The sequence below is a fragment of the Hippocampus zosterae genome, chromosome 3 (assembly GCF_025434085.1).
Source record: "Hippocampus zosterae strain Florida chromosome 3, ASM2543408v3, whole genome shotgun sequence".
Lineage (NCBI taxonomy): Eukaryota > Metazoa > Chordata > Actinopteri > Syngnathiformes > Syngnathidae > Hippocampus > Hippocampus zosterae.
In genome coordinates this window covers 3,705,650-3,733,572 of record NC_067453.1, presented here as the reverse complement: position 1 = coordinate 3,733,572, position 27,923 = coordinate 3,705,650, and the positions used below count along the sequence as shown (strand labels likewise).

At 43.5% G+C, this 27,923-nt stretch overlaps 1 protein-coding gene and 1 long non-coding RNA gene across 3 annotated transcripts in view; one reads left to right on the top strand and one right to left on the bottom strand.

Moving 5' to 3' along the window:
• The first annotated feature begins 435 nt into the window (after positions 1-435).
• Positions 436-27,923, top strand: part of pax6a (paired box 6a) — a 57,420-nt gene continuing 29,932 nt past the window's right edge. The window contains exons 1-2 of one of the 2 annotated variants that reach the window (XM_052060932.1): positions 436-598; positions 4,511-4,564. In XM_052060932.1, coding sequence (XP_051916892.1) covers positions 586-598; positions 4,511-4,564 — 67 coding nt within the window. In that variant the 5' untranslated portion in view covers positions 436-585. Of the gene's footprint in view, positions 599-4,425; positions 4,565-27,923 lie in introns of those variants that run through there. The other variant, XM_052060931.1, reaches the window with a different exon arrangement.
• LOC127597793 (uncharacterized) lies at positions 14,618-22,845 on the bottom strand. The gene is made up of 2 exons (XR_007961757.1): positions 22,674-22,845; positions 14,618-14,731 (listed from the first exon to the last, which is right to left on the bottom strand). It is a non-coding gene; the product is annotated as an uncharacterized LOC127597793 (long non-coding RNA).

Below are 27,923 nucleotides of genomic sequence, written 5' to 3'. Positions count from 1 at the left end.
GATTAGAGGTTCGAATCTCGTTGTGTCCGAGGACCGGCAACCCGAGGCCAAGGCCAGGGACCAAAGAACTTGACTCCGAGGCCAAGGACCGACCTTCGGTCCTCGAGGCCAAGGACCGATTCGAGGAACACATACCTGCTGTGCGTGTGCGTGCGAGTGCGTGTATGTGTGCGTGTGTATGTGTGTGTGTGTGTGTGTGTGTATGTGTGTGTGTGTGTGTGTGTGTGTGTACGTGTGTGTCAGAGAGAGAGAGAGATAGAGAGAGACAGAGAGTGTCACAGTCTCTTGTTCTATCACTCCCTTTCTCTGTCTCGCTCGCGACTCCAAACTGAACTGAAGACACCCACTTAAGCACTCACTAAAGAACTCACCACCTTTTTGATTTTAAATATTCCCTCCCCCTCTTCGCTATTGATCAACTCTCAGCACCCCTCCTCCTTCTTTCCCCTCCCACGCTCCCAACCAGCCTCCCTACCTCCCACTCGCTTTGCTCCCGAGTCTGTCTCTGCACTTCTCTTCAGTCAAAGAGAAACTAATTGGAGGGAAGAATAATAAGTAGGAGCAAATTAAAAGTTTACTCACAGGATGCCACAAAAAGGTAGGCCCGCGCAACCTTTCCTTTGATTCTCACTTTTTCTTTCTTCAGCTCTTGCCAATGTGCACCCGTCAGACTGTACTTCGGAGTCAGTTGAAATGTAGCGCCTTTTGAGGGGGAATTTGAAAATGATAATATATATGCTACAAAATTTAAATTAATGTTCAAGAAATGAAAATGCAGATTTGTAGGACCGTGTTCGAAAACACATTTTGTCTCTTCGAAATGGAAACTTTTTTTTCTTTGAAACAAAGCTGGGATTTTGCTTTATTTTTGTCTCCACTAATTGTACCATTCACAGAACTGACCAAATATGTCGAAACATATACGTTACCTACTCCGAGATTGTCCAAATAGAATAAATCATCCACTTAAGTAATATTTCATTTCTCCTCCCACATAGTTGTTTGTGATCTCGTTTTACGAAACAAAACTAATCTACAAATTAAAAATTTTAAAATTTTTTAAAAATTAAAAAAAAAATCCTCTAATTCACGGTCGGTACCTGTTTTGTGTGATTTTTGGAAGAGCTTTCTGAGTTGTTGAAACATGAAGAATTAGGGAAGAGAGGGTTTAATTGGGGGGGGGGGCACTATTTACTTTCCAATGAAGTTGTTAATGACAGCACAATCCAGCCGACATTCGGGGAGGAACTCCATCATCCCATGCACGTCTGAATTGGGGGGGGGGGGGGATCCCATTCAAAATGGATGTAACAGAATCAATTGTCCAATTAACATAGTCAAGTCAAGTCAAGTCAACAGTATTTATAGAGCACTTTCAAACAGCCATCGCTGCATACAAAGTGTTGTACATGGAGCAATTTAACATGCACAATAAACAGTAAGATAAGTAAAATAAAATAAGTAAAATAGCGTTAATGACGCCTTCATAATGACGAATGTCATCCGATCTCCACTTGAACATGCGTGAAAAAAACGCGCTTTTGTTTGTAGAGAGGATAGGGAACCGCTCCCAAGTGTTCTAATGAAGAGACGCCACGTGCACAAACAAGTCTGAATGCGCGTGGGACCACCTGAGCCCCTCACGTCACAGATACAGCGAAACACACCCGTTTGTCACGAAGGCGGCTTTCTGTTGATTTATTCTTTTGCAAAAGAATAATGTAATGTCGTGAATAAATGTCGCCTACTTTACCACACCTGAGTCTGTTGATTTTCTCTTTTAGGTTGTTTGTTTTAAATGCAGTACAGCGACGCAATTATTTATCAGTCTCGTAGTCGCGATCGTATTCTTTGAAGCACCCAAGAACCTAAATATCAAAATGCAAAGCGTTGTCAAGATGGACTGAGTGCCTTTATAGCCCGCCGACACAAGAACTATTAAAATTTATTCATTCATTCATTCATCTTCCGAGCCGCTTGAAAAAGCATGACCGTAAACGGTGTTTAAAGCAAAGGCGCTTGATGCAGCATGCAGCGTTATAGGCCTATTTCCACTTTCACTGGAAAGAAACAGGGCCGACATGTACTTGGAATATAAACAGCATGAAATCGTTTTTTTTGTTGTTGTTGTTTTTTTAACAAAATGGATCGTGTATAGCGGGGCAAGATCCATTTTACCCACATTGCAATGTAATCATTATTATTCTTTTTATTGTTATTATGATTATTATTTTATTACGTGCTCCCGTTCCACATGGGCTCACTCCATTTATTGGCTCTGGCCACTTCGTATTTTGGCTAAGCCTCTTTTTTGAGAGAGGAGCAGTGAGTTTTATTATTAATTTACTCACAGCAGAAGTATTACTATAGTCCCAAAGTTCATTCCTCCATTTTCTAAACCACTAAGGCTTGGGGTCTTGACAAATAATAATAATAATAATCATCATCATCATCATCGTCATCATCATCATAATCATCATCATTATTATTATTATAAATAGTGGTAGTAGTTGCAGCAGCAGGAGTAGTGAAGTACTGTTGTAGAAGTGGAGCCAATATATCACCCCCGTCCCTTCTCTTCATATCAGCACGTTCAAAGCGGCGGAATGAAACGTTTACATTTGTAATCAGTGTGTTGAACGGAACTCCATTATAGTGGTCAAACTGAGCTCCCCGCCGCGGTGTTGTGCTGCTGTTTTTGAATGAGTCGCAACGAGGCAAAGACAGCAAAATCCCGCCAACACACAAAGGCGGCCGGCCGCGGAGCTCCGGCTTCTCTGCCGGGACTCTTTGTCCTCTTTCATAGGATGGAAGGTGCTGTGCAGTCGGGACGAGGTGCCCGCTTGCCGGCCTGTGTCTGCCTGGACGTGCTTCGGGTTCATTATGCTCGTTAGTTCGTTAGTGACGAGCGCCTCGAGAAAAGAGAATCGCTTTGAAGTTGACGCGATTCTTCAACCAAGTGGAGAACACTTTAGTTGAGGATACATCGATACATATTCTCACAACAATTTATAGTCTACATGGTTACATTTTAGCAGCGTTAGTAAATTGAGATTGTGTTTACAAGCGGAAATAAAAAAAACGGAATTGGTCGTATTCTTATCATTCTTCTTCTTATTATTATTATTATTGATGTTGTTATTATTATGTAGTGTAAGAAGCAGCCGGTATGCGTTTCTCGTTTCAAACAAACAATCAAATGCAGCTGTACATTTTTTTTAAATAAAACGCTCCTCTGTCTTAACAATTTGTTTAGTCTGCCACACCATCATCATCTATTGATGGGGTTATCCCATGGACACAAAACGTTTAGAAAAAAAATCGCTCAACATAAATGACAACCCCCTTGAAAAGTAAGTTTTTCTGTTTGTAATTTTTTTAGAGGACACAATTACAATTTTATCCGTAGATGGATTCTCTTCCATCAGAACATTTACATATAAAATGATACCGATGTGTATTCATTTTCGCAATACTGAATGGAAAAATCTGTGTGCGTGTGTGTGTGTGTGCGCGCGCGCGTGAACCCGACATCAGCTGTAAACAAGGACCTATATTTGTGGAACTAGTTGCAGTACATTTATTATACCATGGAAAACATTGACTCTCCATGTATTACAAAATACAGAATAAACACATATACTGAATATTCACATTACAAAATAAGTAGTATATAAATAAGTAATATTTAAAATATATCGAACATAAATACTATCCCATTTGTTTTTCTTTTTGCACAGTTTGTACTGTATGCCGAAACTATTGATATAGTTCCTCAAGCTTATGCACTTTTGTAATATTTGAGTCATTATCGATGACAGTTTTCCTGTACAACTTATTTGGCTGTACAGAAATGTTTCCCAAACTTGATTTTGCCATGGGACCTATTTTACAACTCCCACAAACTATATCTCACGGCACAGTGAAACATTTTCCACAAAATGGTGACAAAAGTTAAACGGCATTTATTTGTTCTTGGCGTCACCCACAAATGCAGTTTGTCCATTAATTGAAGTCAATAAATAATTGTTTTTGCAATCAAGCGGAAATTGATATTTTCCCACCCCACATTAGGCTTCACGGCACGCTGGTGTCGAATCACTGTTTCAATGCAATTTATTTCAGCAGTGATGTCTGCTGTTATATTGAAATACACAATAAAAATGTTTATTATTTCATCCGTTGCATTTCATGCATTTCACAGCACTGAAACGTTTCACTCGACACTTCACGTTAAGTAATTGATCTGATTACTCATCATGAGTTTGTAACACTCCCCAAACTATTTATAACGTTGTCAAATCAAAATATGGAAAATGACAAAACCACTTTCAAGTGATTCTTTTTGCTCAACTGCTTTTTCCTTCCTCCCCTCTCAAATAATGATGAACTCTTGACCAGAATTTGATGCTCTACTGTTTGCCTCATTTAGCAGCTATCATGCCAAAGATGACAGAGCTGCGCACGCTCTCCATGATGACCGAGTGAAAGATGTTTTCTGTTTGGACAGATTACAGAAGTCAAACAAGATGGGAGACCGGAGTTGCCTCCATCATGCAGAACAGTAAGTTGTTTTTTTTTTCAGATTATCATTGCCTGTTTTTTTTTTAATGAACCCGTTGGTCAGCATTTAACATTCGAAGCGGTATGTGGACTCTTTTCATGAGACCTGGAGTCAGATTTTCGACACAAACGACGTCAACAATTTGAATTTCTGAGGTCGACATTTGGAATGAATGTACTTCAATTTACATGCCACATCCATGCTTTTTACACTGAAGGTGTGCTGATGATTCCGCGTCCTTGTTCATCATTTCCGTAATCTGTTCCACAGCGCTGCAGTTGATATCCCAGATGTTAAGAGCAAAGGAACAACTCCTATTCTTTGAGGCGCAATTCCACATTTCATTATAATGGCAATGTATTTTCATTGAAATGTGTCAGATGGATAACATTGAACCGTCCCCCTTTTGACTCATCAAAAACAAAGAGAACAGCACAGTGTTGTGCATTGGCTTGCAATCCAGACTCGTACATATTCGATTTTTACCTTTACATGTGGATTTTTCAAGCTTTTTTCCCCACACGTGTATTTGAACCACACTGTGGAAAAATAATTTTGGGTGAACTCAATATGTCAAGGGTAACAAACTGATCACATTTTAAGTTGGGCAATTTGACCATATGCTTTTGTTTTGCTATTGGGCACATTTTGTGCATTTCACACCCCCCCACCCCCTCCAAAAAAAAGAAAAAAAACAAACAACAGTTTTGAGAATGGTGTCACTTTTATTGAGCCACAATTTAAACATCAAACTAAAAACTTGCTTTATTGCACAAATAACTAACATAGTTGCCATAAATGTCACTCACTTGTATTTGAAAGTTTTTCCAACTGAAATGACCATTTTAGGCCAAAGATACAAATTGTCTTTTTAACAGGATTACCAGCCCTTACAGACTGAACTGGTTTGCTCATTTTCATCCCTGAAGGGGGAAATTCTGTTTACATTCTGCTGTATATTTTGGATATCGCACACCACAGGGAAGCAGATTTCACACGCACAAAGAGAAAAATATGAGCTTAGCGTGAAAGATGTTCCTTACTATACCTATGAAAGCCTATATAAATAGATGTGAGGGTGTGTGAAAAGAGCCCTTCCAATTTATCCACTGGGAATAATTACTTTACCTATTTTAAGGAGAATGAATCTGAATTGCCGTTCAAATTCAATGAGTTGATTCAAAGTGAAACCAGCAGTGGTCTTGGGGGCAAGGCCTCATTCGGATTGTGTGCAGCATGCATGTGGGTGTAGGAGGACCCACATGCTCATGTGTTTTTTTTTTTTAAGGGGGCCGGGGTAGGTGGCAATAGACAGATTCGCAAAGGGAGTGCAGCCAAATCGACGCCATATGTCTGTCTATTAATTGTATGTCAGGAAGCAAAAAAAGGGTTGCTCCTATGGGAAATGATACTGTGATTAAAATTTTTGCTGCAAGATGATCACACTTCAACACAGCGTAAACATGGTGTGTGAGGACAGGTTAGACTGCGAGAAGCGACCCACCCCGCCAGATAAGTCAACCAATGATTCTGGCTCACAGTTAGGAGAGATGTTTCTGTCTTCAACACACCGAAAAGTATGAAGCATTTCTCGAGCAACAATAAAAGAATAATTTGGACAAAAATATTGCGAACCGTGTTTTTAATACAGGACTTCAATCCATTAGTGCACAGATGTCAAACTCAAGGCCCAGGGGGAAATCTGGCCCGCCATATCATTTTATGTGGCCCTCCGAAAGACAATCATGTGTATCAACTCCCATGACCTTGCTAAAATCTGTACCAAAATGTCAAATTTTCAGGTGTAGTAAATAACGTAATTTTGCAATCATTTTGGTCCCTTTTTTACACTCACTTGAACAATAACTGACACACTATTATAATTGACTTAACTGATTTCAAAACGAAAAATCCATTCACTTGTTGTGTACAAGTAATCATGTGATGAGACGGGTAAACATTTTTGTGGTTTCACTCTCATAAGGGCTCTCTGAGGGAAGACGTACTTTTAAAGTGGCCCACGACAAAAAATGCGTTTGACACCCCTGCATTAGAGGAAAAATGTCAACTCAATTTGGGGCTTTTAACAGTTTACATGAACCTTTCTTTGTTGGAAAGGTTTTCTGAATTTGAACTGAAAATAAAAATATGCCAGACAAGAGCTGAAAATCACAATGTCCCTAATCCAAGGTTTCCTAATTTATAGTTTGAAAAGCTCATACTGAAACTACACCCTCAACTGTTTTCAAGTGAAGATTATGTTTTTGGTGCCTACATACCTGTATATAAAATCACTGCTGGTTTCGCAGTTTACTCGCCTGATTTCATGCAGGCAGTGTGGGTTCAGTTGCCAATCAGCGGTGGAGCCCTATGAATGACGGATGTCCATGACGTTGTATGCTCTTTGCCCAACCACCTGGGATCGAGCCTTGATGCCTGTGAATGGACGAATGGGCTGCATGGTGCAGTCGAGAGTTTTCACGGAGCCTCATTTGACAGCTGTGCATATATGTAAATTTCGTATATGTTCTGGCTGATGATCTATAATATATTAATGCCTGCTGAAAAAATCTGCACTATGCTTTCCCCCTGACTAAGCCATTAATAGACAATAGACAGTTGATTAATTGTACGGTAAATCCCGACTTAACCTGCCCCGTGTGGCAGCGCAATACCACACTTTGTAGTCAAGTGGCAGACAGAGCATTAGGCTTCATCCAAACAATTGGACTTCCCCCCTTTCCTGTGTTCGACCAGAATTCAACTCATTAATTAAAGCTGTGTTCATCAAGCAGGCAGACGGGGGTGGGAGGGTCGTGGATAAAAGGTGAGAAGTAATTTAATGAGGTTACTGAGCATACAGTCACTAAACAGGTCTTTAAAAAGGTAAACAGCACAATACAATGTCAGAGTACCACAATGAACAGTTGAAAGCTATCACCATTTTTTGACACAGCGCTGAAAATTAGATTGTTGAAAAATTAAATCAGAGCGCAGCGTTGCATGTGTGTTGCGGTAGTGAAGCAATATTCACAGCACAGCACAGCGTACAAAGGACAAGTGAGGGCCCAGTGAAAATGAAGATTTCACTTTTACAAAAAGAAAGTACCGCACTGGAAATTCAACTGTGAAACAAAAAAATGTTTTAAATGTAGATGAGACCAAGCTCTTAGTGTGTTGTTTTAACAAGATCTGGGAACTAGCCACATGATATTTCAATGTTTTTTACTCTTGGTGGAACGGAGATGAGGGTTGATCACTATTCCAAATACCTGGCATACTGGTTGATGAATGGTGCCATTTTAAAATGCATTTACTGTGTCTTGTGAAAAAAACGAGGCTACAACTAAGTTATTCCTTTAGAAATAATTTGTGAGCTGTTGTTAGAAACAAGATGGTGAGAAGATGCCTGAGGGATGGAGGAAAAGTGTGCTGGTGCACATTTTCAAGAACAAGGTGTGCGAGGTGCAGAGTTGCCGTCATGAAATTGATGAGCCACACAATAAAGTTGTGGGAAAGAGCAGCGGAAGCTCTAATCACGACAAAAGTGAGTTGGTAGTTGTAAACAATAGTATTCTTTCATGCTGACAAAGAGGACTACAGATGCATGATTTGCCTTGAGGGTGTTGATGGAGAGGTACGGCGAAGGTTAGAAGGAGCTGCATTTTCTGCCTTTGACGGAGTACCCAGAGAGGAACTTTGGTATTCTTTGAGGAAATCTGGAGTTAGATCGTCGTGAGACAGGTTAGTTTTACCCTACTGATAATAAGTTGTCACAATAGCAATCTTGCTTACTACGAGAGGAACCGCAGGTTCAGACATTTGGTGTATGTGCCTGGCTGAGGAGCCAATGGTGCGAGGATACCATCTGCGGGATTATGACTGAACACCTCTAAGTCAGAATTCCGCCTAGACGCGCCGATACCGTTGCGCCGTCGCCCCCCGGTTGGTCATGTTTAGCGGGGGGGGGGGGGGGAAGCATGATTTCCCCCCGCGTGGAATGCTGTACGACACTGGGCTGGGGTGCGCCCGGATGATGGGTGCCCACTCTCCGGTTTATCACACCACATGTTTGTGGGGAGCATGGTGCTAAATGTCTTGCAAACGACCGCATTCTAAAATATTCTAAAATAATACAGGATATTTATGAGGGTGGCAGTGGTGTGTTGTGCTGTAGATGTCATCGAGGAGTTTAAGGTGGTGGTGGAACTGCATCAGGGATCATCTCTCAGCCCCTTCCTCTTTGCAAGAGTGATGGATTGGCTGACAGATGACTGGCCTCCCCATGGAACCTGCTGTTCGCAGACGACATTGTGCTGGGCAGTGAAACCAGGAGGCAGGTGGAGGAACATTTAGAAAGGTGGAGGCATGCTCTAGAAAGGAGAAGAATGAAGATGAGCAGAAGTAAGAAAAGAAAAGTTGAGACTCTCTCAGTGTTCATTCCCTGGATGTCCAAGGATGCCAGTGGAAAGGGATGGCTCCTGCCAACATCCCCCACCAACTCTACATTTTTACCAGTGTTTCTATGGAGGTGTGAAAAATGTAATGAATCCTGACCCAATCACTGATACCATGAAAAGATAATGGCAAAGTCATTCTTAGTGTGATGCAACGAAGGAAGAACAACAGCTTGTGGGAGTAAGGAAGCCACCGAGCTCCAAATATTCCACAGGGAAATGGAGAATGAGCTGATGAGGGTCTCGGTGCACTATTTCATCCCTAGGAAAACCACATAGCTTGCCAAAGTCAACAAAGTTTTGATCGAACTCAAACAAGGATGATCAGTGATAATTTTACAGTTCACCACGAGCGAGTCCCTGGGACTCGCTGATCAGAAAAGTATGAGTCCCATGATGCATTTAGAGAGTCCCAAATTTCAAATTCTGAAATGGTCTACTTATTCAATTGCATATGATAATAACACAAACAAAAACATATACATACAATTATAAACGAATGCTGCAAAATGTTAAATAATTCAGTAGCAGGCCTGCAAGATTTCGGATATTCACGGTAACCGTTTTTCGGTTTTGTCGGATTACCCATTGGGAAACTAATTTTGGGTTCCGTAAACGTTCAACTTGGGAACCCATTTTTCTATTTTGACTGATATTCATAATCAAGAATTCTAATCTCAAAAGTATAATGTTTCTAGGGTAAATGTTTGATGAACGTTAACGATGAACATTACATTGGCAGCTGTGTACTCCAGGTTTATTCAAAAAAATAAATGGATCAAAATATGGTTTACTCATATGGAATCATGATTGAAGCATACCACAAAATCAGAGTATTTTTTTTTCCAATCTCACACTGCAAAGATTACCGTAATTTCCTGGTAATCATTAATACAGGTAAGTATTGATGTGACTTGACATCCTCTTCCCTTAACGATGCATGTGTAATCTACTATCAATTTGATGAAAGAATCTACCACACGTCATCGTTAGTTCTACCAACAGTTAACATGAGCATAACCACCCCTTGTGACAAATGTTTTATTCATAAAGTTACCATGCTACAACCAGTAAATTATAGAATCACCAATACTGTTTCATAATATTTTCCATAGTGATTAGCCTATAGATCTAATGACCAACTTGCCTCGTAATCGTGCCTCTCGTCGTATCTTGCTCTCGTGTTCTGTGCATACGTCACAGGTGAGTTTAGTGATACGCCCTTCGGACATATTCATACAAAAAATCAGACTGGCATTCCCATTTCTCAAATGTCATAATTAGTAGACCTTTGTGAGTTTTTTTAGCCACCATTGCAAACTGTCATCCATGCGATTCATCAGTTTGTGGACTAAAATAACAACCCGCATGCGCACATAACGTTATCTGTTCCGTCCCCCCAACACTGAAAACGAACCAAACAAAAATAAATTAGAAGAAACACACTTCACACACCACAGCACAAACACACATACAGGCACAGTAAAATCGTGTTGATCACACAGGACAGATTTGATCACATACAGTCAACTCGTGTGCAGTGACTTTTATGGGGAAACGATTTGTCGGTACTGTCAAAATGATGCCACAGAAACGACACGCTACCGGTAACTATCTTTACCGTGTAATCCTTAGGCCTGCCATAATTTTTTTTGTTTGTTTTGACTGAGAAATTTCCTTGCGTCCCAAAACCGCACATTATTTGGAACTGTGCGTCCCGCGGAAAAATTCGTCAAGGTCTGCTCATCATGAAGACAGTCCCTGCTTATCAGTCCATGGCCGAGAAGGAAGGGGGTGGTGGTGGGGGCCCTAGACTCCATGCATATTTCCATCCAGGGGAAAGGCCAGATAGCGTTGTTTGTTTTGGAGAGACGGCCGCCAACAATTCCAGACAGCCTTGAGTCCTTCGTCTGTATCTCCTCACTGGCGCCAATCATTCAGATCCGAAAATTCTTTCCGCAGTGTGGATTTCAACGTCTCCATGGTATTTTCAATCGCACGGAGTCGCTCCAAAACAGCAAAGTCGCAACAATATTGCGGTTGAGCTCAGTCACCGCTTGAGTCTGAGTGTTGGACATTTGCGGCAAGCCATCCAGAGCGACCGGCGGCTTCTTCACTTCCAATAGAGCCGCTCCCGTCGGTTGAATTTTGCGATAGAACAGCAAGCTGCCAACACCAAACAGCAGCATACCTGTTATCAAAAGGCCAATGATGTAGATGTCTTCCACATCCTCCACGGACAGTACTGTCAGGCACACCCGTCTCCACTTTATCCATGGATCCAGGGCGTATCCGGCAGCAAGTGTCCCCGGAGGGCAAGCAGGCTCTCCACTGCCCGCTCTTTTTGTCAAAAAAAAATTGTCGATTACATTGAGAGACCAGCCAACTAATTCCATGGTTAGTTCTTCGGATGAAAACACGGTAAGATATCCTTTATTTGTCCCACACTGGGGAAATTTAGGAGGCTTGGGAAAAAAAGTTGGACAAAGACAGCACAAAAGACTAAGTGGCGAGCAGGGAAAAAAAAGGTGGGAGGGCAGAGGAGCTGTGCAAAAAGCGTCCGCCTTCATCGAGAGCCAAGCAGAAAGTAACTCTTCAAGGTTCAAATCTGAATCATTGTAGACATCACTTAATTCAATGTCTTATTATTGTCATCATATTTATTGGTGGTGGTGAGAGTGCCCACTTCACAGCAGTGATCTGTGAATGTCCTAGCCCACTTTACTGCCCATGAAGTTCTGCTTGCTGTTTCGTAAACATTCTTTACGTGCATCAACTCCAAAGTGATTATCTGTCACCGGAAATAAAACTGAGTTCGGTTGTACTTTATTTCGCCAATTTACAATGTACTCACGCACTGGTACCTGCTAGGGGTGTGCTTTTAGCGTCCTCTTACACGCTCACCCTTCACTCATTGGCGACTGGTACCTGCTAGGGACGTGCCTTTAGCGTCCTCTTACACGCCCATCCTTCACTCATTGGCGGACCTCCGCATGCCTGTCGTCACTCACTCCGCCTTTTCTCTATATAGACAGGGTGTTGGCCGAGGTGCTTTAAGTCAGGCTTTGGAACTCGGCGCATACACTAGACCAGGGTGGGCAATTATTTTCCCGGGGGCGCCAAATGAGAAGCAGAAAATATTAGAAAAGTTAGAAATAGAAATAGAAAATAAAGAAGATAGCACAATGTCTTTGTATGCGAGTAATAATGTAACATTCTTCTCCACCATCACACCCAGCACCGGTTCTCCTCAAGGATGTGTACTGAGCCCCCTGTTGTTCACGCTCTACACATTTGACTGCTCTCCGACTCTGTTTCGTGGTCAGGTTTGCGGAAAGTTTTTAACATGATAAGAATCAAACCATTCGTGGAAATGTTCATTTCCTTGAGCCACAAGCAATTCACTCCGAGCATGGAAATTGCCAGAATCGGACTGAGTAAGAATCGTTTCCTTGTTTTTCAAAGTCTCGTAGATTTGAGTCTTTCCGACTCCAGGTGTCTCCTGAATGTTTTGTACTTTGTTACCCGCTTCGTTTAATCAGATACATATCACTTTCCCTTCGATGGTCATTACTTTCTCCCTCTTTCTTTGTCTTCCCCTCCCTCCCTTTGATCTGCAACTTGAAGTAACTGCGCCACCTCTTGTTGAAATACCTGTCATTACAATTCCAAACGAAATGAATGCAATCAAACTTTAATTGTGCATCAATCTTCGGCGGGCCTGATTAAAAAGACCAATGGGCCGGATCCGGCCCGCGGGCCGTAGTTTGCCCACCAATGCACTAGACGCTCCGCATTATAAGGCGTCCTGTCCATTTTGGAGAAAATTTTAGACTTTTAATGTCACCTTATAGTTGTGAAAATATGGTACTTATCAACATTTGGTGTAACCTGCCCACACAGACGGTTAGACCATGCTACGTGATAGACAGAAGTGAGTGCCACACCACTTGAGCTGAGGTTGTGGGGACAATACCTTCCTCAAGGGCACCTGAAAAGTAGTGAGCTAGCAGATATCTGATATATGCCTTACATATCATACGTGCACTTATATTTACTTGTTTTGGAGGAGCAGTTCCGCGATAATTTTTGTGGTTATGATTGTGAGCAGTTAGAAATCATTTCTTGGGGTACCCCTGAACTTCTGATTTTAAAAGTGGCTTTTCAAGGCAAAGAAATTAATCACCAAATTTTCCTGGACTGTTTCAATACAATTGGTAGTTCTCGTTCACAGAAGTAAAATTTGTGTGTCTGACATGCTAGAGGCCAAAATCGGGAGGATAAGCTAGGCTTGAAATGGAAAGACTAGTTTTGCAATTTGTGTTTATTTTAATTTGAGAATCTTGTCTTTGAAATGCCTGTATTTGTAGTTATAATAATTAATATCAGCTATGTTGTACATTTTTCCGATCCCTTTTTATGTGGTAAAAGTGAATAGAAACACTTTTAATACAGGAGTAAAGGCACAACACGATGACAAAGTTACTGTCATTGAGGAATCAGTTCTCTGTACAATTCACACATTTTTCACTGCCTAACTGTGAGAGAAGACAAGCAGACAAGATTAAGATAATATAAGATAAGATATCCTTTTCAGAGATTGTTTCACTTCATGAATAGTCGACATCTTGGCTTATTTTAGTTGAAGCCAGATTGACTTTGTCTAACATGGGATTTTGACTGTGTTTCAGTCCTTGTTGTTCTCAGTTGCTATGGTCCTTTACTGGAGTTTCACCCAACCAGTGATACAGGTACCCCTCAGGGACACAGCTGTGCCAAAATCACAACAGCCGCGTGTCAGCCCAAGTGTCTAATTGAATCTCAAATGGCTAATGAGAAGAAAGTATACCTGCTGTGGTGGGTGAAAAATGAGTCTTGTCAAGTGTGTTGTTTCTGATGTATATTTGAAATGCCTGTTTCAAAAGGACTTCAGAGGAGCTCAAATTTTTTGTGATAAATGTTATAACAATGGCTGTAGTTTTCTTTCTTTTATTTTGTTCTGATTTTTAATTTTTATTACATTTTATTATTATTATTATTTATAGTTTTCTTTCATTTGAGATTATACATCCATCCATCCATCCATCATCTACCGCTTATCCGGGGCCGGGTCGCGGGGGCAACAGCTTTAGCAGGGAAGCCCAGACTTCCCTCTCCCTAGCTACTTCGTCCAGCTCTCCCCGGGGGATCCCGAGTCGTTCCCAGGCAAGCTGGGTGGCATAGTCTCTCCAGCGTGTCCTGGGTCTTCCTCGGGGTCTCCTTCCGGTGGGGCATGACCGGAACACCTCACCGGGGAGGCGCTCAGGAGGCATCCGAATCAGATGCCCAAGCCACCTCATCTGGCTCCTCTCGATGTGAAGGAGAAGCGGCTCGACTCTGAGCCCCTCCCGGATGACCGAGCTTCTCACCTTATCTCTAAGGGAGAGCCCGGACACCCTGCGGAGAAAACTCATTTCGGCCGCTTGTAACCGGGATCTCGTTCTTTCGGTCACGACCCATAGCTAGTGACCATAGATGAGGGTTGGAACGTTGTCAGGTTGGTCCAATTTGACACTCAGGAATAACCAAAAGGAGGAGACAGGAGACTCGATTCTGGTACCAGGAGGGAACGAGGAGAAGCGTTCGGTTTCAGTTCTCGGCACGTAACCCTGACGATCTCCCCCTTCACCTCCTCATTTATTGGGAAAGCTACTACATAGGTGTGTCCAACCTAAAGGGTGGGGGCTGTTGAACACACACTGCACTTGTTTGACTATGTGTGTGTATGTGAGTGCAATTTACGTTCATGTGTGCAACTGTCACATAAACATCACGTTGCAGCTGGTGTTGATGTCTCCATTCACTGTTCACCCTTGCTCACTGTTTAGTCTTAACAGTTATCTCTTCCCAACCACGTCCTCGGAAAGGTGGTTGCGACCCTAACCTTTCACACGGTACAGCAAGCAAAAGTGAGCATATAATGAAGAATATATGATTATAGATGTGAGTAAATAATAAAGGATATATCTTTATTGAAAGCATAAGCGTTCTTCATTGCAGGCAAAGCCAACTAATGATTGCAAGCATGAGCGTTCTTTTTTGCAAGCAAAATCAAACTATCATGACAGGCAGAAGCATTCTTCTTTGCGAGCATAAATTGACGATCGAATAATACGCGAATGTATGATTACTAAAAAATAATAAATCCAACATTCCCCCCTGTTCATCCTACATTCGCTCGTATCGTCACACAGAACCATCCCGACAGACTTTATACAGTGGAGTCATGCCGCACACGCAAACATAGTTACACCTAGGGGCAGGGAGCAAAACGACTAAAAACCATCCATGACCCCCTGATGCCGAAGCGAAACCACGTCATCACCCGAAGAGGCATAATCAACCCCAGAATCACTGCCACAAACAACAACAGAGGATACATCTCATTCACTTTAGACGTCGTGGGCGTGACAGCTGTAGTAATAAGCCGGATAAGCAGCACTCTGATACAGGGAATGCAACAGCATCCACACAACGTCAAGACAGCTGCAAGAAGAGCAAAAGAGATTAGTACATAAAACACCAAATCCATGTACTCTCCGAAGGTCTTATGCCACCACTCCACCCAGAAGGACGCCGGAATGGGCCCTTATTTGGCGATTCAGGGTGCGGAGGCCTTAAATGGCCTTGGTGAGGGCGCCATCAGGCGCGCTGTTGTTAGGTATGAACGTACAACACTGGTCACCAAACATCGCACATACTCCATTGGACTCTGCCAAGAGCATATCAACCGCGATGCGGTTCTGAAACGCCATCAGGGAGGTGGCCGCCAATTGCTCTTTTATAGCCAAAACGGCTTCTTCAGTAAAATTTCCGAGCTTCTGGACATTGTAGTGGAGGTAGTTGATCCTGTCAACATTCTTATTAGGGGTAACCCAAATGAAAATGGATTCCCAACCGGCAGCAATCTGGTTAACCAACTTATACTCATCTGGCACGCCACGAGGAACCCCAAATGCGTCTATATAGGTGGGATCGCCATCCTTCCAGGAGGCGGCACGCCGGAACCGGAGAAGGATACTCTCCGTCATCGACGATAACGCAGCCCCCTGTATATCCTCCGCTGTTGATGGAAACACAGTTACTGGCAAAAGCAGTGATACCAATGCGCAGACACCAGAAAATGAAAAACTCTCGTCCGCGATAACCATCATTTGCCTTCAAATTCAGTAGAGGTACACTACTGCATCACACTGTATCCGCAGTAACAAATAAAAATAAAATAACAAAAGAATGAAATATAGCTCAACTTTCAGCAGGGAATAACCATATTACTGTCGGGTTGTTTACCTTTTTCCTTTTACCACGAAATAAAAGATCCTAAACGCATAAAATCACCTAAGAAATGTATTTACAATCCATATCTGAACCATTACGACCAAATTAATGCACCATTTGAATTAGAAATAAATCAATAAACGGTTATAAATTCAATTTCAGCCGAGCAACATCACCAGAGGAGCACAGTACACAAAACACTTCAACCTCCAAAACAAACCCAAATAAAAAAAGTTGTGCTCTTTTCTACCACCATGTTCACTTCTCAATTTTATGATTTATTTTCATAATGAGATCGACTAGATCGATCATAAATAAAATACTTTTGCCGCCAAAACAAAAAAAGTATACAACAATTTGTGCCGAAATGTGTTTCTTCATTTCCCTTCCCTAGATCATCTAGATCACAGGTGTCAAAGTCGAAACCCCATGTACTTATGTGGCCCGTGAAAGCAATTGACGCGCATCAACCTCCATAAACCCTGCTAAAATCTGTACTGAAATGCCAAAATTCTATATGAATAATGTCGAGATTTTGTGATAATTTTGTTACCTGTTAAAACACTCAACCAAACAATAATTGAACAAAATATGACTGGCTTCAAAATTAGCAGAATTCATTCATATGTAGTTGTTAGTAAATAATTTCATCATTGTATTTCTGATATATCCACTCCATGTACATATCTTTGTATACAGCGATGGTTGATTCAAGTTGCTCTATAAACACAGTTGAGTTGAGTTGTACAATTAATAAAATATAACCATTAAATCAAATTTCACCGTCGTACCGGCCCACCCAAGGAAGGTGTAACCCCAAAGCGGCCTGTGACAAAGATGAGTTTGACACCCCTGGTCTAGATCTATTCGCAAAATGTAGGTTATTATTAAAAAAATACATCCCCTTTCACATGTGCTAAAGGAGAGCACAAATACCATATAGAAAAGGAGAACAGTCGACCATGTGTTAGTGTGATCATATAACAGGAAATGACATGCCACCACTGATATTCTAGCATGTCGACAGAAACGCACCCTAAATGAGTGCAAAGGTGTCTTGAAACTTCTTCCGCCGGTCGTTTGATGTTCCCACTAACTAAAATACTGTGCCCATCGCGTCACCGGACTTCGCTCACCTTCCTCAGTGGATGTTTCTGTCGAGATGACCTTTTTACAATGTCCATCAAACGGTGTGGTCATCAACACTTCAAAGAAGCACACTGTTTCTTTTTCATGTTTCGAATCATAGCCATGTCTGCTGGAACCTGCTGTGAAAAAGCACAATCGTCTTACGGCAATCTCGGTTCATTTTTTTTTTTGAAACGTTCTCACATATTGTCAACCAAATCAGCTTCATTTCCTAGTTCACAATTTCGTAGAAATTATCAGTAATTTATATAGTCTCCCAAACAATATTTCAAACAAAGAAGAAAACACCATACTCGTAATATTAACATATAAGTCAATTCAATTTCTTTAATTGAATTTCTTTAATTGAATTTTAACCATATACTTTCAGACTTGCTACCAATCCTGCAGATTGTGGATGGCAGGAGCAATAGTGTCTCAAATAAAATGTGAAACATGCATTCCATTTTATCAATTTTCGACCCATTTTGGAAAAGCCTCAACCAAACCCCGGCAATATGGCATCCCCTCATTAATTCAACGAAAACCATGTACATTATCTGAAATGGAAATGTAGTTCAAAATGTACCGTATTCCAACATTGGTTAAAACCATAGGTTGTATCATGTTTCCGAACCAGAGACACCATTCCCCCTGCCACTGCGTGAGATAATCCATGACACAAAAAAGAAGTTTGGGTTCACTGCCCAATTTGTTGCCGCATTTAAAACAGAAGTGAACTGAACCCAAAACGTTATCATGTTGCTGTTAGTCAGCAAGTCCCCCCTCACAAAAAAATAAATCGCTGCCGTGCGAGCCGCGTAAATATCACAATTTGATATAACAACGAACAACATTCGTCACACTAAATTAACAATACTTCACGTGTTATACAACATACTCTAATTCACAAGGCGCAGTCACAACAACCGCGACCTCAACAAAGAAAGTAAAAAGAAATTTTCCGTGTCTTCGTCAAAAAGACCTTCAAGCATTAGAAACAAAAGCCAAATGAGCTCCTGCTGCAGGCATCGCACATCAAATCTCGAGTCGCTCGACAGTATGGACCCTGACGACTTAGACATCAAGATGGCCGTTGGCCACCATGCTGACCAGAAAATGTGGGACCCACCCGCTGTGTCCAAAAAGAGGTTCAAAAGCAAACCGCAAAATAACTATACAAATCAGTTTTAAGCCAATAAACTGATGAGATGCCGTAATGTAACGGGGCACGGATTTTGAAAAGCGACGCATAAATATGCGCCCGTATATGCTCAAACAGTTCGTGCACAGACCGAAAGTCGCACAAACCTACCTAAATATAGCCCGCAAAACGCGCTTGTTTATATCTAGATTCCTCCCTTCGCGCGTTAAACCGAGATGTACCCAAAAAAACGACCCATCACTATAGGAAGCAATACATTCAGTCATTCAATGTCCGATCCGCTTTTATCCTCACAAGGTTCGCGGGGGTGGGTGGAGCTTATTCCAGCCATCTCCGGGCAGTAGGAGGGGGACACACTGAACCGGTCGCCAACCAATTACAGGGCACACAGACACAAGCACAACCACTCAAGCACATGCTCACACCTAGGGACAATTTAGAGTTTCCAATCAGGCCGTCATGCATGTTATCGCAATATTAATATGAAACAAATCAACACACACACAAAACGGGAGATAAGATGAGATGAGTTTGTTGTACTTCCTCCTACAACCTCTCAAATCACTATTACCTGTTCACATTCCAACAAACAAACAAACAAACAAACAAACAAACACCCATCAGGAAGCAATAACAAAGTAGCACGGTTAAGCACTGTGCATTTTTCCAGCGTTAAAAGGGATCGACATAACAACATAGACAAACAAAATAAATGCCAACCAGGCGACAAAAAAACGTCATGCTAGTGTGCAACAGCTCATCCCTTTTTCTTTTTCTTTTTTTTCTTTTTTCCGAGCACTCTTCCAGCATGCAGAGTTCGCACCATACACTGCTCAAGGCTGCCAAAAGGCTTATCTATGCCGCAACTGTCTTTGGTAAACACCACCTAGGGTGTGTGATTCTCAAAAATGCCACTGTTGACCTTAAAACGTGCAGTCATTCTAAGTTAACGAAGCCAATTGTAAATTATTCACGTGACCCTGAAACATGCTGATTAAAGCTGGAAGATTTTGGTCTTGTGACGAACGAAATTAGAAATCCAGCCTGTGTATGCACAAATGAGACATGTCTTAAAATCTGACGGTTTTTTTTATGACTCAACCCAACAAGAATTTGTATGTTCGACGATAGCTTCAACTGTAGTCATTAAATTTCATAATGACGGAAGGCACAACACAATCCATGGATAGCAAAGTTGTAACTGAATTTACAAAATTTCATGAGACAAGACCATCATTTCTCCCACATCAGGAGCCGTGATGGCTCTTCTCATGTTTCAAGAGAAATGTGCATCTTATGAACGTAATCTAAAAAACATTGGAACATAATCGGAACATTCTGGCAATTAGCAGCATAACAGAAGCATTTATAAAACAAATAAGATAATTGAAACCCACAGACATTAACATTCACAAATCATCCAGATCAAGGCCTTCACTGTATACTTACCGGTACACATTCTAACTCCTCCCAGAAAGTCAACAACGTTCCACACACTCAACACAAACAAAAAATTGTGTTTACGACTTACAAACAACCATCTAAGCATCTCGTGACCTTACGGCCCTTTTCAACCTAAACACACGGTGACCTCCTCATTCGTAGCATCACTGTGTCAAACCTCACCTGCCTGTGCCTTTCTTTATTCTCAACATACTCAACTTCCATCATCACTTTACGTCTCACCATCAATATTTTCACTTGCCTTTCACCCACTATAAGTATCCAAAACTCTCTGTGTCACCACACCCATACTCAACCATTTTATTTCTTTACCTGATTTACACATACTTCATGTAGCGCCGGTTGAAATAATGAAGCTGAAGTGGCGTTAGGAATTATAATAAAAACAGTTACAGTTACAAGTAATTATAATAGATGCCATACAAACCTTCTACACTGCAAAAGCCAGAAAACAAAACAAACAAGACTCCATGAGTCGCGCCAAGAGTCACGCTTATCTACACACCCACACGTAAAGACTAATCCAACACATATTCGCAGACACAACCCTACAAACAAACCAAAATATTCACCTTGCTACAGCTCTCAACCAAGTTAAGCATATCCAAACTTTTAATTTTGTCATCCGCAAGAAGACTTCACCCCATCCAAATATCGATACAGTATACACCATCAATTTACTGTCAAACAAGCCGCCATCCAAACTTGTTGCACCTCAGCTCCATTTAGATGATATGATTTTCGCAGATCCTCCATTTCCTGGACAAATTGTACCACATCAATTTTATGTGATGTAATGCCATCTACGGCTTTTTTTACATCTTCTTGTGTCCATGTTCTATAAACAAGAATGACAGGCGACTCATCTCTTATGTCTGGATTTGCATCTTCAATCATGGGAAAAGCGTCTCGTACCTCGCTCCCGGATGAGTCAACCTTCGTCGCAACAGGGGAAAAAACACTACCCCAATTTTTTGAAAATTCCACTCCCAAATCTCCTTTTCTCTGGTGGCCATCGGATGGCCCCCTCTGTAAGAGGGTGGAGGGGATGGTGGAAAAGGAGGAGATGTCGGAAGAGTCGGATATAACGGTGGTGTAACAACAGTATTTGTGGATGCCATCTCCAACGCATTTTCTCTTTCTTCTTTCTGCTCCAATGCATTCTCTCTTTCTACTTTCCGTTTTCCCCCTGTCAGTATACCTACCGGACCCTATTCATCATCTTCTTTCCTGTGAAACATAATCTCTCCCTCATTCTTTTCACTTACACAATCCCCTCTTTCCACTTTCTCTAAACCCCTCTTTACTTTCACTTTCCGCCTCTTTTCAGCCAAGGACACCCAGAAATCAATGTCTCCAAACCCATCCTTATCCATTTTCGTTTTGTCATTCTTGCACATTGATCTAATATCATCCTGCAGGCGCATTAACGTTTGTATATTCAGTTGTCCAGTGAATTTGTATTTTTCTATCCACGTATCTAAATGTTTTATCTTCGAAGGACATTGGCTCTCTACGAATCTCCAGTCCTTACATGTTAACTTCTTTTTGGGATCACCTCTCTCCACGGTCTTACTATTATGAACCCCCATTGCGAATTTGGGGGTGGAACTTTGAGAATTTGAGAATTTTTGTTTAGAATCAGCGATTTACCTAGGGTAACTATTCCCTTGAACAGGGTGGCAATTTCTCCGACTGAGGTAATTTCCAACCTTCTACCACCAAGGTGGCGGTAAATTCTTGCATCTGCTTCCTCAGACAGTTGCCACAACAAATGTCCTGTTCAGATGAGGTAGCGAACTATATACACATTATTTATACCCGGAGTTTAATACACATTATTTACACACAGAGTTTAAGCACGTGCAGGACACCGTCACCCTCACCAGTTTATGAGACTTGCCGGTCTGTATGCCTGATAGGGACTAGTATGGCTCAGGGCTTTGCGGCTTAAAAAGACCACGTCCTTTTTTTGCCGGCGCGCAAACACTCAATCACCGTTGAAAGAGTTCCTTCTCAACAAACCCCTCTCAGGCTCACATAGGGTCTCGAACCAGGTGTAGTCTAGGTATTCGGATGTCACAAACTTTGAAAAGAATAAGGTTAGGCTCGCAAACTGCAACACCTGTCCTGAGAGGGTTTCAATTAAAAACAGGTTTAAAGACCACCCCGACCTCCGTCTTTACAAACCCGGCGCGCAAACACTCACCTAGAGTGTTGATGCGGAGTTTAAGTACGTACAGGACACCGCCGCCCTACTTACCACCAAGAGTAGTCCTCTCTCCTCTGGGATTCGCTTCAACCCTCAGCCCCCAGACGAGGAGCCGAAACCCAGCCCCAGAAAGGGTGTCTTTGCCGTGGCCACGGTCTTCCTGGCCGTCGACTCAGCATCTGGAGGCGTCAGGTATGTTGCGATCCCGGACGAGCCCCCAAAAATGTCAGGTTGGTCCAGACTCGATTCTGGTACCAGGAGGGAACGAGGAGAAGCGTTCGGTTTCAGTTCTCGGCATGTAACCCTGACGATCTCCCCCTTCACCTCCTCATTTATTGGGAAAGCTACTACATAGGTGTGTCCAACCTAAAGGGTGGGGGCTGTTGAACACACACTGAACTTGTTTGACTATGTGTGTGTATGTGAGTGCAATTTACGTACATCTGTGCGAATGTCACATAAACATCACGTTGCAGTTGATGTTGATGTCTCCATTCACTGTTCACCCTTGCTCACTGTTTAGTCTTAACAGTTATCTCTTCCCAACCACATCCTCGGAAAGGTGGTTGCGACCCTAACCTTTCACACGGTACAGCAAGCAAAAGTGAGCATATAATGAAGAATATATGATTATAGATGTGAGTAAATAATAAAGGATATATCTTTATTGAAAGCATAAGCGTTCTTAGTGCAGGCAAAGCCAACTAATGATTGCAAGCATAAGCGTTCTTCTTTGCAAGCAAAATCAAACTATCATGACAGGCAGAAGCATTCTTCTTTTGCGAGCATAAATTGACAATCGAATAATACGCGAATGTATGATTACTAAAAAATAATAAATCCAACAACGTAGATCGACCGGTAAATTGAGAGCTTCGCCCTTTGGCTCAGCCTGTCGATCTCCCGCTCCCTCCTGCCCCCACTCGTGAGCAAGACCCAAAGATACTTGAACTCCTCCACTTGGGGCAAGATCTCCTCCCTGACCCGCAGGGGGCACTCCACCCTTTTCCGACTGAGGACCATGGTTTCAGATTTGGAGGTGCTGATGTTCATCCCAACCGCTTCACACTCGGCTGCAAAACGCTCCAGTGAGATTTGGAGAGCCCTGTTTGAAGGAGCCAACAGCACCACATCATCTGCCGTGAGCCATCACCTTACCGTGGTGGAGGGGTTTGCGTGTCCCAATGATCCTAGGAGCTAAGTTGTCTGGGGCTTTATGCCCCTATCAGGGTCACCCATGGCAAAAAGGTTCTAGGTGAGGGGCCAGAAAAAGCACGGCTCATAGACCCTTATGATGACTACAATATATGGACCAAGGTTTCCCTTGCCCGGACGCGGGTCACCGGGGCCCCACTCTGGAGCCAGGCCTGGAGGTGGGGCTCGTTGGCAAGCGCCTGGTGGCCGGGCCTACACTCATGGGGCCCGGCCGGGCACAGCCCGAAGAGGCAACGTGGGTCCCCCTTCCATGGGCTCACCACCCATGAGAGGGGCCAAAGGGGTGCAATGTGAGCTGGGCGGCAGCCAAAGGCTGGTACCAGAACCAGCTTGGGTTCTGGTACCAGTTCTCTCGAGAGTGGTTGGACTCTCTTCCACTCTGGAGTTGCTCACGGTGAGAGGCGCAGAGCAGGTGTGGGCATACTCATTGCCCCCCTGCTCAGTGCCTGTACATTGGTGTACAGGCACTCTCTCCGCCTTCGGGTGGGTGGACGGGTCCTGACTGTTGTTTGTGCATATGCACCAAACAGCAGCTCAGCATACCCACCCTTTTTGGAGTCCTTGGAGGGTGTGCTGGAGAGTACTCCTTCTAGGGACTCCCTTGTTCTGCTGGGGGACTTCAATGCTCACGTGGGCAATGACAGTGAGACCTGGAGGGGCGTGATTGGGAGGAACGGCCCCCCCGATCAGAACTCGAGTGGTGTTTTGTTATTGGACTTCTGTGCTCGTCACGGACTGTCCATAACGAACACCTTGTCCAAACATAAGGGTGTCCATATGTGCACTTGGCACCAGGACACCCTGGTTCGATGATCGACCTTGGGGTTGTATCATCGGATTTGCGGCCGCATGTTTTGGACACTCGGGTGAAGAGAGGGGCGGAGCTGTCAACTCATCACCACCTGGTGGTGAGTAGGCTCCGATGGTGGGGGAAGATGCCGGTCTGTCCTGACAGACCCAAACGTATTGTGAGGGTTTGTTGGGAGCGTCTGGCGGAATCCCCTGTCAGAAGGAGTTTCAACTCCCACCTCCGACAGAGCTTTTCCCATGTTCCGGGGGAGATGGGGGACATTGAGTGCGAGTGGACCATGTTCCGTGCCTCTATTGTTGAGTCGGCCCGGAGTTCCTCAAGGCTCTGGATGTTGTGGGGCTGTCCTGGTTGACACGCCTGTGCAACATCGCATGGTCAACGGGGAGAATGCCTCTGGATTGGCAGACCGGAGTGGTAGTCTCTCTTTTTAAAAAGGGTGTGTTCCAACTACAGAGGGACCACACTCCTCAGCCTCCCTGGTAAGGTCTATTCAGGGGTGCTGGAGAGGAGGGTCCGTCAGGAAGTCGAGCCTCAGATTGAGGAGGAGCAGTGTGGTTTTCGTCCCGGCCGTGGAATAGTGGACCAGCTCTACACCCTTAGCAAGGTCCTTGAGGGTATGTGGGAATTCGCCCAACCAGTCTACATGTGTTTTGTGGACTTGGAGAAGGCGTTTGACCGTGTCCCTCGGGGAGTTCTGTGGGGGGTGCTTCGTGGGTATGGGGTACCGAAGCCCCTGATACGGGCTGTTCGGTCACTATACCACCGATGTCAGAGTTTGGTTCGCATTGCCGGCAGTAAGTCGGAATCGTTTCCAGTTAAGGTAGGACTCCGCCAAGACTGCCCTTTGTCGCCGATTCTGTTCATAACCTTTATGGACAGAATCTCTAGGCACAGCTGAAGCATTGAGGGGGTCCGTTTGGTGGCCTCAGTATTGCATCCCTGCTTTTTGCAGATGGTGTGGTGCTATTGGCTCCTTCAAACAGGGCATTCCAACTCTCACTGGAGCGTTTTGCAGCTGAGTGTGAAGCGATTGGGATGAAAATCAGCACCTCCAAATCTGAAACTATGGTCCTCAGTCGGAAAAGGGTGGAGCCCCCACTCCGGGTCGGGGCGGAGGGGGGCTATCATGCCCCAAGCGTCCGCTGTGATGCGGACGTTGTATCGGTCTATCGTGGTGAAGAAGGAGCTGAGCCAAAGGACGAAGCTCTCAATTTACCGCTCGATCTATGTTCCAACCCTCATCTATGGTCACGTGCTATGGGTCGTGACCGAAAGAACGAGATCCCGGATACAAGCGGCCAAAATGAGTTTTCTCCGCAGGGTGTCCCGGCTCTCCCTTAGAGATAAGGTGATCATCCGGAAATAAGGATAAAGATGTCATCCGGAAGGGGCTCAGAGTCGAGCCGCTTCTCCTCCACATCGAGAGGAGCCAGATGAGGTGGCTTAGGCATCTGATTCGGATGCCTACTGAACGCCTCCCTGGTGAGGTGTTCCGGGCATGTCCCACCTGGAGGAGACCCCGAGGAAGACCCAGGACACGCTGGAGAGACTCTGTCACCCAGCTGGCCTAGGAACGCCTCAGGATCCCCCGGGGAGAGCTGGAAGAAGTAGCTCGGGAGAGGGAAGTCTGGGCTTCCCTGCTAAAGCTGTTGCCCCTGCGACCTGGCCCCAGATAAGCGGTAGAAGATGGATGGATGGATGGATGGATGGAATAAACAGTAAGACAAATCGGTAATAAAGGCAGTAGAAAGCACCAAACAGTAAAACCATGAACAAATCTAAGTCATGCTGAGTCGAATGCCAAAGAATACAAGAGTTTTGAGGAGGGTTTTGAAGATGGCAGCGAGGAGGCTTCCTCAGTGGGAGGTCATTCAAGAGAGAGGTACCAGCAACAGAAAGGGATCGATCCTCTCTGAGCCTCAATTTAGTTCTTGGTACTTCTAATAATATCTGGTCCACAGACCTGAGGCGCCGGGCAGGTGTGTAGGTGCGGATGAGCTAAGAGAGGTAAGGTGGCGCGAGATTATTCAGAGATTTGAAAACAAAGAGTAGGATCTTGAAAATAACTCTAAAATGAATGGGGAGCCAGTGAAGGGATGACAGAGTAGGAGTTTCATGCTCCCTCTTACGAGCACCAGTCAAGAGGCGAGCAGCGGCATTCTGGACCAGCTGAAGGCGCTTAATGGAGGACTGGCTGACTCCAAAGTAAAGGGCATTGCAGTAATCGAGCCGGGATGTGACAAAGGCATGAATTACTGTCTCAAGTACTGGTAATCCATCAAAAACGCCGTGTTCCCTCTCGTTGTCAGAGTCACTCTCATTGCCATGTGGCTCCACAGAAATGATGCTGTCTTTGCCAAAAACTCGAACAACAGTGCAAGCAGACACACTCGTCCAAGCAGCCATAATCCTTTCGCAAATTGTGGTGTAACTCACCCAGCGCTGCCTCTCACTCTTTGTAAAGTTGTGTTTCGATCATCCATTGTTCCCATGCCGCTCGCAAACTTACTTTGAACGCCCGGTCGCAACTTTACTTTGAACGCCCGGTTGATGCCGATGTCCAGCGGTTGGAGTTCTATAGTCAAGCCTCCGGGAATAATAGCTTGACTTTGACATTTGCTTGACTTGGGTTTTCACCACTGCTGTGAGATGGGCACGCATGCCAAAAGCTTAACCGATGGCTTGAAGTTTGAACTGAGCTTCATAGGCGTGTCTCTTTGTAGAATTTATTTTCGGTGGTTCTTAGAAACCAAAACCGAAGTTGTTTTGCAACAATACACATAGCCACACCCTATACAGGTGTTGGTATCTGCTAGGGGCGTCCCTTTAGCGTCCACTTACACGCCCACCTTTCACTCATTGGCGGACTTCTTCGCCGTATGCCTGTTCTCACTCATGTCTGCCTTTTCTCTCTCTCTCCATATATGTATATATACATGCCCACCCTTCACTGATTGTCCGACTTCTTTGCCGCATGCCTGTCTACAGTCACTTCCGCCTTTACTCTATATAAACAGCGTGTCGGCTGTCAGTTTTGGCACTCAGCGCATACACAAGACGCTCCGCATCATAAGGTGTCCTGTCCATTTTGGAGAAAATTTAAGACTTTTAATGGCACCTTATAGTCGTGAAAATATGGTAAGTCAAAGTGAATGCTGATCGTAAATTTTGAAATTTCTTTCCCTTTTTTTCTTTCTACACTGACAATATCAAGTGTCAAATAAGTGTGTGCTCATACTTATGCACTCTTGAAATAAAAACAAAGAGTACACAAACGATTGTGTGTGTTTGTGTGTGCGTGTCTGAGATCAAATTTGCTCCAGTGAAAACCCCCTGTTGTGACAAATTTCTTGCTGCAAACATGATTTTGTTGTAGAGGAGTTTCACTGTAGTAAGTCATGTCTGCTTTACCTTCCACTTCACCGACTCTTAGACTGTTCCATTGTCTTACTCCCCCAAACCCCTAAAACAGGGAGGATATGGAGTATTTCGGTGACTCTTTGACTGCCGGTATAATCCGTCCTTCCTATTCTCTCAAGGATGATTCTTCTTGGTGGACAAAAAAGACAAAACCCTAATGACATCACCAT